Source organism: Channa argus, chromosome 1, assembly GCF_033026475.1.
Source record: "Channa argus isolate prfri chromosome 1, Channa argus male v1.0, whole genome shotgun sequence".
Classification (NCBI taxonomy): domain Eukaryota; kingdom Metazoa; phylum Chordata; class Actinopteri; order Anabantiformes; family Channidae; genus Channa; species Channa argus.
In genome coordinates, this window is record NC_090197.1 from 48,780,801 (window position 1) to 48,792,122 (window position 11,322).

Consider the following 11,322-nt stretch of genomic DNA (forward strand, 5'->3'; position numbering starts at 1 on the left):
GCTGCGGCGTGTCTCTGCGCCACACTTCCCAGGGATCCGCCGTCAATCAAAGATCGTGGGCAGAGTGACGTCTTTTCCTTGGATTTTTTTTTTTTTTTTTACTCTTTGTGCTGTTTTTTCATGCATGGTGGTGGTTGCTGCTCACGTCCTGCTCTTCTTCTATTTCTTCCACACCCATGTGCAGCCATGTACTGCACATGTACAGTCCACTTGTGATGTTAATCTATTTACAACCATTTTCTACAACGACTAACGTAATTTGCACGGTGAAGAACCTGGCAGCCAAAACAACATGCTGTTATTATGCTGTTATCCTCCAACCACTAATATAATGTGAGTCTCTATTGATCACCATAGGAAGGTCTCTTTCCCCACTCAATAGAGAGAGGAAGAAAGTGAGTACATTTAGTCAGGCCCTGCATTTCTATTTCATCCAAACACACACCACTTAAGATTGATTCCATACCGCTGAAAAAATATCTATTTTGTGACATTAATCAATTTTAATTTATTGCATTTGCCCTGTAAGAAAAAGCACCAGAGAAACCTTATGTGTTTCGTGCTGTTATTCTCAAGCCAATAATTTAATAATGTGAGAATCTACTGCACTGATCACCACGGGGAAACCTGTTTCATTCCTCACTTCACACAAAGGTCAAAGGTCACATTCAGAGAACTTGGCCCTGACCTTACTCAGGGGGCCATTTTCTTGCTGAAAGAGACTTCAGCAACTCCTGGGTTATTGCAGAGTCATTTCCACGCAGGGGAACTCCACAGATTCTACACAGTAAGATCAGTTTACTTGTCTTGCTTGCCACCACTCTCTGCGGATGGCTGAGCAGGGATGTGCAGGGATTTTCACTGGGTTTCAGGAGCTTTAATGGCAAAACAGCGGATCTATTAGTAGAAAGCTAATCTGAACTCAAATTGTACTTATGTATTTATTAATATAACTGCATAATCCTTTTGTTAGTCAAAGGCATGTAAACAGTGCATTACAGTCACCATTTTAAAATACACTGGTATTTTATTTCTACTTGGACTGAAATAAGTGTAACAAAACACATCCTTTCTTAAATGCTTGCTTAGCTTTCCACCTGGGGCTTTGGAGCTGAGTGTGTGAAGACAGTAAACATTTGGACAGAATTTCAAATGTGTGTGACAGCAATGAAACAAACTTGTTTAAATAGCCTGTGTTGTGCTACTTGCCTGTACCTTACACTACTGGTTTTCATGGCATCAGTAATAGAAAGAAAGCCCCTTGGTCCGCGTTAGGAGGGGCATGTTTTAGTTAATTTGGGAAAGCATTAGTGCTTGAGCCTCCTTAGCCTTCTTATATGCACTTTCAGAATCTTAACCCTGACGATGCCATCAGGGTTGTCCCCAACTAAACCCGGGTACCACATGTTTCCACTGGGAAGCCTGTGTTTCAGAGTGATTAGGAGAGTTTAAGAAGATGGGCAACGTTCGCAACAAGCAGGGAATCGTTGCAAGTCAATCAGTTGCATTATGGAAATTTAGGATCCACCATTTTTGGAGCAGGATTCTGGACATTCTGGAATAAAAGTCATGATATCACAGCTTCTTGTGCTTTGATTCAGACTGTTCCTTTTTAATTTGTCTCTCATGAGTCCCCTAACTTAATCAAAGTGCAATATTAAGTTGCTGAAGAACCTCTTTAAATTAAGGTCCAGGATTGGAACAGTCTAGATTCAATTCAACAATTCAGAGGTGCTGCTCTAATACTAGCTTATGTAACAGAATATGTGTGTGTGTGTGTGTGTGTGTGTGTGTGCTGTGAGCATTATCAAATTGGATAAAGGACAAACCAACAGATTCCATCATCATTGGAGAAAAGCAGGTTTGAATGTATGTGAAATGCTTCACATTCTATTTTGAGAAACACTAAATATTTCTTTCAGGTCTTCGTTATTGCATCCAGATTTTGTCAGCAGTGAATCCCCTTTTTTGAGGAGGGGGGGGGTAAAAAAAAAAAATCTGTCTGCATTGCAGACACACTATGCAAAAACACACCTACACATTTGCAGCAAGATTTTTCTCAATATGCATTTAAACAAAACACAGCACAGCCGACTGGCTCTTGTGGCAAATTATTAGCTTCATTCGAGGGGCCTTCTGTACGTCTTCTCCTGCTGCTGCTTTCTGCTGCACGCAGGATCACGTTTACATACAGTAAGCTCAATCAAAATGCCGACACACTCACATTCACCCCGTATTGTGGAAAAAAAAAAAAAAAAAAAAAAAAAGACGGCAGAGTTCAAACACAGCACTCGGGTCCACTAAATAAAATCTTATGTTGAAAAAGAAAGAAAGACAGAAAGACGGAGCAACAATAGATTAGTAATGGCAGCCAGTGTGTGAAATCTCTTTGTAGACTCGCCGGGATGTGCTACAGCATGACACACACATACACACACACCAAACATACTGTAATTGATTCAGTATCCATTGGCTGTCCTGGATTTGCATTGACTACTAATGTTGCAGAGAGAGAGAGAGACAAACACACGAGCCAAAAGAGAAAATGAAAAAAAAAAACAGAAGACAAGGGAGAGAATAGACATGAGATAGTGAGAGAGATCTGACACGGAGCCAGACAATGAATGGGTGTTAAAAATGCACTAATGTGTATTGAGGTGGGCAGCATTAGCCTGTGATGATAAGCTAATTGCAAATCACTACATCATAGTCTGACAATTCTCATGTCGCGAGGCTTCAAGCCAGGACCACTTTTCAGAATGAAGGACTGAAAACAAACATGACAGTTTGGCTGATAAATTCCTCTGAAGAAACGTCTATATTTTTCCCAGAATTTATCATATATCTGGTAATGAGCTCAAACTGATAAGGCTAAAGGCTCATCAGCCAATATTGCTCAATAAAATCTGTGGTCAATCAGATGATTTTTTTTTTTCTTTCTCCATATCAATTTCAGCTCATTAACAAACATATTATCACTAGTGTTCCATGGAGGACAGGATTAAATTCTTGGTGCCAATTGCGAGAAATCAATTGGCAAACTGGACGGCAAAAAATTGTTTTTAGAAATAATCCACAAAGATTTCATACTGAATTTCAATTTTCAAGCCTGGAATTTTTTTTTTTTTCAATCATAACCACTTAAAAAAAAAACAGAGAGACGTGGCCATACACACACACACACACACATGCAAACCCCTCTCTTTGGAGACATTAGTGATGCTGTTTCTGAATGAGGGGCGCCTCAGGGATTATAATCAGAATTTTCATCTCAGTCAGGGATTAATAGAATAAATGGGCAAGGGAGAGCACTAACTGTGTGTGTGTGTGTGTGTGTGTGTGTGTGTGTGTGTGTGCGTGCGCGGGGGGTCGGCGGGTATGCTGTCTTTTCGCATCACTGATCAGCATTTTGCCTGTACAATACTATCTCTCTCTCTCTCTCTCTCACACACACACACACACACATACACACACACACACACACAGGTAACAGCTCGACAGTCGGAGCTGTTTGATATGTAAATAGCAGCTTTCCGGCACAAGTCCGATGCTTTGTGCTCCTCTGAGCCTCGCAGTAGCGCAGTAGCACTCGGACCATAGACACAGATACACAATTTTACAACAGGCAGCCACAGATCCGTCACATCATGTAGACAGATGTGTGCCGAAGAAACACACTACATTTGCAAAGATAAAGAAAAACATATAGTCAATATTCGGTGTATTTCTCCAAGAAGTCAATAAAATATTATTAGAATTGGATGAAATGACTAGACATTACAATTAAATGCCAACGAAATGCACACAAAAGGTAAACGTTATTGAAATAGTGTTCAATTAAAAATACTGAAGTCAATTGCCCAAACAAATGTGGCATATATTAGTGCTCGAGATCCAAAACAGGAAAGGAATTGTTGCCTTTCTGAATATATAAAGGAGTTTTTGTTAGAGGATTTTGTTGGAGGTCTGGATGTCTCACTGACTGAGTAGAGGCCTCATATGAGACACACTGGAACACCAAGCCAGCATTTACAAATAAGAAACACACACACATTCCTCTTCGCCTCCTTTTTCGTCATTAGGAATGCTTTTGGACGGACATGATCGCAGCTGAGATTCCAGCAGCTTTAAGGTTTTTTTTTTTTTTTTTTCCTTTTGACCATATTTACGTCGCTGTGACAGTTTGGGGTCAATTGGGATGAAAGCTGGGGTCACAGTGGCGGTGGAGGGAGGAAACTACTGGCTTTAATTATGATCGGCTATCAGAACGAATGTGCTGAATAGATTTAAGCCGGCAAAGTGGTGTCTGTGCTGGTGTGTGTCTGGCGTCTGAGGGAGAAGCTCCAACAAAAAATGATAATATTATTAAAATCATCGATTAAAGAGGAAAGGTGTGAATGGAAAAAAAAAAACTAATCCTTGCGCAGATGGAAAGCTTAAAAGTTTCTTCTCTGCGTAAATTTCCAACCAGCAAACATTTAATTATGCTCGGTCTGCTGTCTGCCATTCAGCTTCACATCAACATCAGACAAGATATATAAGGCTGCTGCTGTCCTGTTTTCTTCTCCTGTCTGAGTGTACAGCTGTTCCTACCAAGACGTTCCCACACACAGTGCTCCCGAAGCAACCAGACGCCTGTATTATGATGTAAATCGCTCTAATAACCCAGTTTAGCTTGTGAGTGTCTGAGTGTGTGTGTGTGTGTGTGTGTGTGCACGCACGCGTGTGTGTGCATTGAATCATATAGTCACTGCAGACGAGACAAGACACACACACACAGGTTGCATTAACTCCTTTATGCTGACTTCTAGTAGATAGATAAATGTCTCCCGGGAACTAAAGGGGTCAAAGGTCAAACACATCTTCAACTGGCAACAGTTTTGCTCATCTTAACTTCATGGAACTGTGTATTTTTATTTTTTTTTTTTTTTTGTAGTGGAAATCAGTTCCAAGAAACGATCAGACTTATTCGCTTCACACACACACACACACACACACACACATATAAAAAAATGACAAAATGGAAACAAACTGCAACATTAAGGATTCGTAAGCCGCATTCAACAAGCAAAGTGATGAATAGTGTACTTTCCTTATGTGTTTCCTCTGCTCTATTTCATCTTCACCCCCCCCCCCCCCCCCCCCCCACCACCACCACCACCACCACCACCACCACCACCCCCACCCCATTTTTTTTCTCTCTCCCTCACTCTCTCTCGCTCTCTCTGTAACAGCTAATTTAGTACAGGCAGCCTGCCACTAAAAACTACTGCTAATTAAAATGCACAAGGAGGGAAAAAATGGCACTGCAACAAATAATTAGTGGTGTTAAGACGCTTTAAATAAATGACTTTCCCTCTATGAGCAAAACTAAAACTGGCTTCTCCCTCTCTCCTCTCGCCTCCCATTTGAATCGTGCGCTGGGAAAGAGGATGGAAGGGGGGGAAAAAAAAGGAGAGGAGAGATGAAGCTGGAGGTAAATTGTGTGTTTTGCCCATGAAGTTTGGTACAGAGGCTAACTCAGAGAGCGAGAGAGGGGGATAGAGTGAAAGAAACAGAGAGCTGGGCTGCATGTAGTCGGGTAAGTGACAGTGGAACGAGGGGGTGGGGGGTGACCACACTGAGCGCAGGACACATCTGCTAAGGCCACATGAGAGAGATACAAACACACACAAGAACACACACTCTGCACAGCCGATCCCAGAAAGAAGCTGCAGTTACTGCCTAGACTGAAAGTCACACACAGTTTCACCAATGATCCCCCAGCTGCAAACACAAACACACACACACACAACACAACACAACTAACACACTGACCAGTGGTATTACAAAGTCAAGGTCACCCACGACTCTTTGCCTTGTGGGATTTGGGTACCATGGTCAGAATGGGCAAACTGGGAAAACAAACTTTTCCCTCACACACACCTTCACTGCATTGGATTCAGAGGAGCAGTAGAAGGACAAATGCTTCGACTTGGACCGATAAGATTACAGCTACATTGTCCTAAACTCTCTTTCATACAAGGATACACACACACCCACACTCTTCATAGGTATGTAAAACCAAGAGGCTTTACACACACACACACACACACCGAGACACACAGTGAGACAGCCATTCTAAATCAAACCCGTGTGTGTGTGTGTTGTTGTGTCAGCTGTAAAAAGGAACAGAGGCTAACTCCTGCGGGTTTCCTCCCCACCTGCGATGCCCTTCTGTTGTTGTTTGTCTCAAAGCACCCACTCCCTAAAGTTTCAGCCAATCAGATTCCTCGCCATAACCAGCATTGGTACGACTCCTACAGCCCTCCTGAGGTTTGGCGTAAAACTTGTCAGCTAGACTGCAGACTGTTCTAGCTACTTGTGCTGCAACACACATAATGCAGCAATGTAAGTAAGAACACACAAACCTGAAAATATACAGCCATCCAGAGCAACACGCACAATAAATATGGCATCATGTCATAATTGGAGAAGTAGAATCTGGACTGCAAAAGCTGCGTCCAAACTACAGAAGAACATTTACGACTCGACAAAGTGATTTTTCAGGGAAAGAGTGAATTATGTTTCATCTATTCACTGTGTTCTATCAGATTCTCATCTGAATACATCCCAGCAAAAGCAGATACACAGGTAGCCTTTGGAAGGATGATCTAACAGCCCTCGACTCGGCAGAGCTGCTGCTTCTTTGTTTTACTTCACAGCATGTCAGCAGCTGTGCTAACATCCAGCCAAAGGTGATCTGTGACGGCTGGTGTGAAAGCACAACGATTACCTGGGAGGGGCTCCTGTTTGGGGCAAATCCCTCTGGGCGACGAGAGCCGGTCATCGTCATCTGCCAGCGTGGCCTGGACGCCCACCTCCACAGGCCTCCGACTGCGCAGGGAACCCAGGCTGGGGGACGGGGTCAGAGCCAGGCCAGGGGAAGGCGAGGGGGGTTTGTCCAGACCCCGGCCCACAGCTAGGCACGGTGGCCCGTGGCATCTCTTCCTCTTGTGCTCGATGAAGAGCAGGATGTCTGCCAGGGGGAAGGTGGCCTGACACTGACCGCAGGTTAGCAGGTCCTGCTCTAGACAGGGGTGAGCGTCGTGACCCAGCCGGGCCAGCCGGGCCAGTCGGCCAACGGATGAGCTGGGGTGGTGCCCATTGAAGCTGCTGCTCTCCTCTGAGTGATCCAAGCAGCGCTCCGACAGCTCCTCCAATGAGACGACGGCCGTGGAGAGGGGCTCGGCTGCTGGCGAGGCAGAGGAGGAAGAAGAAGAAAGGAAGAGGGAGAGCAAACAAAAAAGGGAAAAGAAATTAGAAGGTGACTCTAAGCAGACAAACAACGACCACATGTATATATTTCTCTTTTTCTCTACTGTAATTGAAACCTATCGATAAAACAATTTGTGGGAATTGATGACAAGGAGCAGGCAGCAAAACCTTTCTTTCTCTGTCACATGCAACACGAGAGTTAAAGAGGCAAAGCTAAATAAGAGCCTGCCATGTGACACACACAATAAGGGGCTGAGAAAATGTGCCTTGTAATGATAGAAATGCATGTAATGCAGGGAAAAATAATTACAATGCAAGCTGATCTGGATCACACATCATAAGAATAAACGGTGGGAAATAATATCCTGAATAGCTGCAAAGCTCAAATAAGGTTCCTCAAAGATTACAATTTCATTGCCAATGACAGGGAAAGCTTAGAAAATGATGGCTAAATGCAGCACTCAACAAAAATACAAAAAAAATAAAAATATGTGGATGAGTTTGACTTGCTTTGTTTGTTTGTACAGGGTTTGATCCTGTAATCAGCAGAAGGGAAAACTGTCACAAACATGTCCAACATATGTGCCGAGGAAATGGAATGGAAGCCAGGCGGTAGAGAGTGTGTGTGTGTCAGGGAGAGGGAAAGTCTCCCCTCGCTCTCTGTTCCACGTGCCTGACTTAAAGTTCTTAGATACCAGCTGCTTGTACAGCGGGAAATCACCCCAGAATGAGCCGTCGTTCAACCTGATTCCTCGCCCCTTCGGAGGCCAGATTAACTCCTGCCTGGCCTTTTCTTTTAAAGAAATCTTTTACCAGCCCACACCGTCCACAGCAGCATTGAGAGATACATAATTCACTGTCCCTCTTTTAAAGGAAATCTTCCAGTCCAAGGTGAAGAGTCTGACTCTGTGCATGTTGACCTTCTTTACTCAGCTGCCAATTTCACATTTTTAATGAACTTAAAACCACTGAGAATCAAAAAATAGATTTTAATTTTCACCGTCTGGGTGATTGGTACAGATTTTGTCTGATAGGAGGGATGGAGTTCCTGTACATGCATGTGAAAGAGAGAGAGAATGAGGGAGAGTGAGGGTATGAATGTGGACTACATCCCCTCAAGGAAATATCATTTGAACACCGCAATCCTGCGTGACATCTATGCGCAAACTGGGACATGGAGATAACATGATAAATTCCTGGTTTGCGCCACCACTAACCTCCTTCTACCCCATCCCCTCCTCCTTTTCCCCTTCTTTCCCCTCACCAAGTCCTCTTTGATTTAACTTCAGGGGAGGGGGGGGGGGGGGGGGGGGACCATGCATTACATTTTGCAGAATCAAACAACAACAAAATGAAAATGCAATAAAAGGCTGCATCAACCAAAGTTGAGCTCAAGAGTGCACAGCCAGGGTCTGAAAAGGGCACTGAGCTGGATTAAAGGATCAGAATTAAAAATACAAAGCAAGTCTTCATGCAGAGAATTGCAAAAAAGAAAGACAGATTATTGGACTGTCACTTGTCACTCTTTGTGAGGACATGTCTGGAGAGTAAGAATAATGACATATATATATAATAATAACATAACAAATAATAACATAACACATAACAAACCACATAAATAGAGGATCAAATGTTCTTAATTCGAAGCCCCTTTTGCCAAACTGTATGTAAAACTTCCACCTGTCTGATAAATTAAAAAAAAACAACTAGGTTCCCCCTCACCATCAAAATCATAAAAGCAATTTAAAAATATTTTTTCATCTTCGCAAAATACAAACCTGAATGTTAGTGTCATTTAATCTGGAGGACATTTAACACTAACATCTTACTGCTTCATTTCTCCTGGGGCTGCTGTTAAAAAGCAAACACTGAAAATGTGGTTTAATCCTAAATAATGTCAAATAAATAAAGGAGCCAAAAAAGAGTAATGTCGAGTGAATATTTGCTGGAATCTCTATCTGCTACATTTGAAACAAATGTGAATGCAAAATTAAACGTGTGTGTGTGTGTGTGTGTGTGTGTGTGCGCGCGCACGTGTGTGTGGTATATGCGTTGTGTAAGGTTGGAGGAAAAGAGGTGGGGTCTACATGTATATTACTGCGTGTCTGCATATGCTGATTGCAACCTGTATGTATGGAAAAAAAAAATGTGATGAACAAAAAAAAAAAAAAGGGAGAAGGTGGGTTTGAAGGGAGGAAAAGGAATTTTAGATTAGAAGATTAGGGTGTCCTCATGCCTCCCTCCGTTTCTCTTTCTCCCCCACCCTCCCTTCTTCCCTAAGTCTTGTATACTCTCCCTTTATTCTAAAGAGATCGCCAAATAGTAGCCCGTGTAGATAGGAGCGGAGGGGGGAGGAGGGGGTGCGGTGAAACTGATCAGGTTCAAGTTCAGCGCTGGATTTTCTGAGCGCGCTCTGCCTCCTAGCGACGATGCATGGCCATACCGGGGCCATACACACACACACACACACACTCTGAGCCCAAAACACAGGCGACAGAGAGCCAACATACCGACACACATTTAGGCACTGGTGCGTAAATACGCCCTAAAATCTTCTTTTTTGTGCGGGTCTGTCCACTTTGAGAGCAGCTCAAACGGTGAGAGGTTGCGCACCGTGCAGCACATGGTGCGGTGATAAACGCCAATTTGCAAATCGCCCAGCAGTTTCCTCACACACTCATCCGCTCCTTCTTCACATGTCAGACGTGCGCGCCCACATAAATCAAACTAAGTCTTAAAAAATAAAGCTCTGCTGACACATAAACGTCGTGTGTAAAAACTGATTCTTCCGACTCAGTTAAACATTGTTGGAATCCCGTCGCGTTTGTTCTGTGGCTGCAGCTGCACACACACACACCGTTGAGCTGATATCTGTGCATGAACCTTTGGAATCTTAAGTTTTACGTTCTTGTACAAATTTGTCTTTAAGAAAGAAAAGGACACAGAGACACAGAAAGATATGAGTAGATGTGCTCTTGTCCTGTTGCTGTGCTTCTTGTCTCTTTACGCTGAGCTGCTCGGGCACTGCTGTTTCAGGAAGAAAGCTTCTCTAAACTACACATCAATAAACCGCTTGTACGTAAGAGGCATTAGGAGTTTAAAGTGTGTAAAATAAATCGATTTGTGTTGTCTGTGCTACTGAGTCTGTGATAGAGGGAGTTGGAGACAGTCGGACAAAATATTTCCCCCCTTGATCCAGAAATCCACCTCCAAGTTGTTGGGTTTTTTTGGGGTTTTTTTTTGACAACAATCCAAAAATAGAACAAGAGAGAGCAGATGAAATCTGCTCGTCTATCAGTCAGACAGCTATATTCCGGGTTTGATTTCTCCACAAAGCTCCGCGGTGAGAGGACGCGCTCTGCTACCGGGAGCACTGCGCGTCTCCACTGACCGGAGCGACCGTGAGGGCACCGGAGCCACAGCGAGTGCATTTAACAGCATATGAAAGCACATTTTCGCCGTGTAACAGAGACGCAGCGGCGCCTGTACAACGACACACAAGCACAAACTTTTTTTTCTCTTTTTCGGGGTTCTCCGAGCGGCTTTTACGCACTAATGTGTCGCACTTTCTCGCCACACTGTTAAATCCAGTTGACCGCGGGTCCGAGCGGTGCGTCCGGTGTCCACACATGCTTGGGTTTTGCTGCTTGTTCCCTCTTTTCTGCTGCATGAATTGAAAGACACCCAGAAATGACTTTTTTCATCTTTACTTACGCGAAAAATCCCGTTTGCTTAAGTGCTGGGGTTTGCCTTGCTTGCGGCGAGACATGGTGGCTGGCGGCGGCGGCGTTCAGCGCGGATCACATCGGGGAGAGCCGGGGTTAGAGAGGAGACTCCGGTGGGGCAAAAAAAATATCTTCATCCAACGCCTTTGACATCCACCAGGAAAAAAAATAAAATAAATTAGAAATAATACAAAGATGGCGCGGAGGCGAAGATGGATCGCGGGATCGCCGTCATGGCTTTTTTGAGAAAGGAGAGCACAGAAAAAAGAGAGAGGGAGAGTGAGAGAGAGGTGGATGGAGAGAGAGAGAAGGGGAGAGAGATGGAAAAAAAATGGCAAAA

General features: G+C 43.7%; 1 protein-coding gene across 2 annotated transcripts in view; it reads right to left on the bottom strand.

Annotated features, from left to right (window-relative positions):
• The window catches only part of bcl11aa (BCL11 transcription factor A a), a 49,541-nt gene extending 38,219 nt beyond the window's left edge, over positions 1 to 11,322 (bottom strand). Inside the window, exons 1-2 of one of the 2 annotated variants that reach the window (XM_067528610.1) lie at positions 10,972 to 11,322; positions 6,776 to 7,231 (exon numbers count right to left, since the gene is read on the bottom strand). In XM_067528610.1, the coding sequence (XP_067384711.1) occupies positions 6,776 to 7,231; positions 10,972 to 11,026 (511 nt within the window). In that variant the 5' untranslated portion in view covers positions 11,027 to 11,322. Of the gene's footprint in view, positions 1 to 6,775; positions 7,235 to 10,971 lie in introns of both variants that reach the window. The other variant, XM_067528601.1, reaches the window with a different exon arrangement.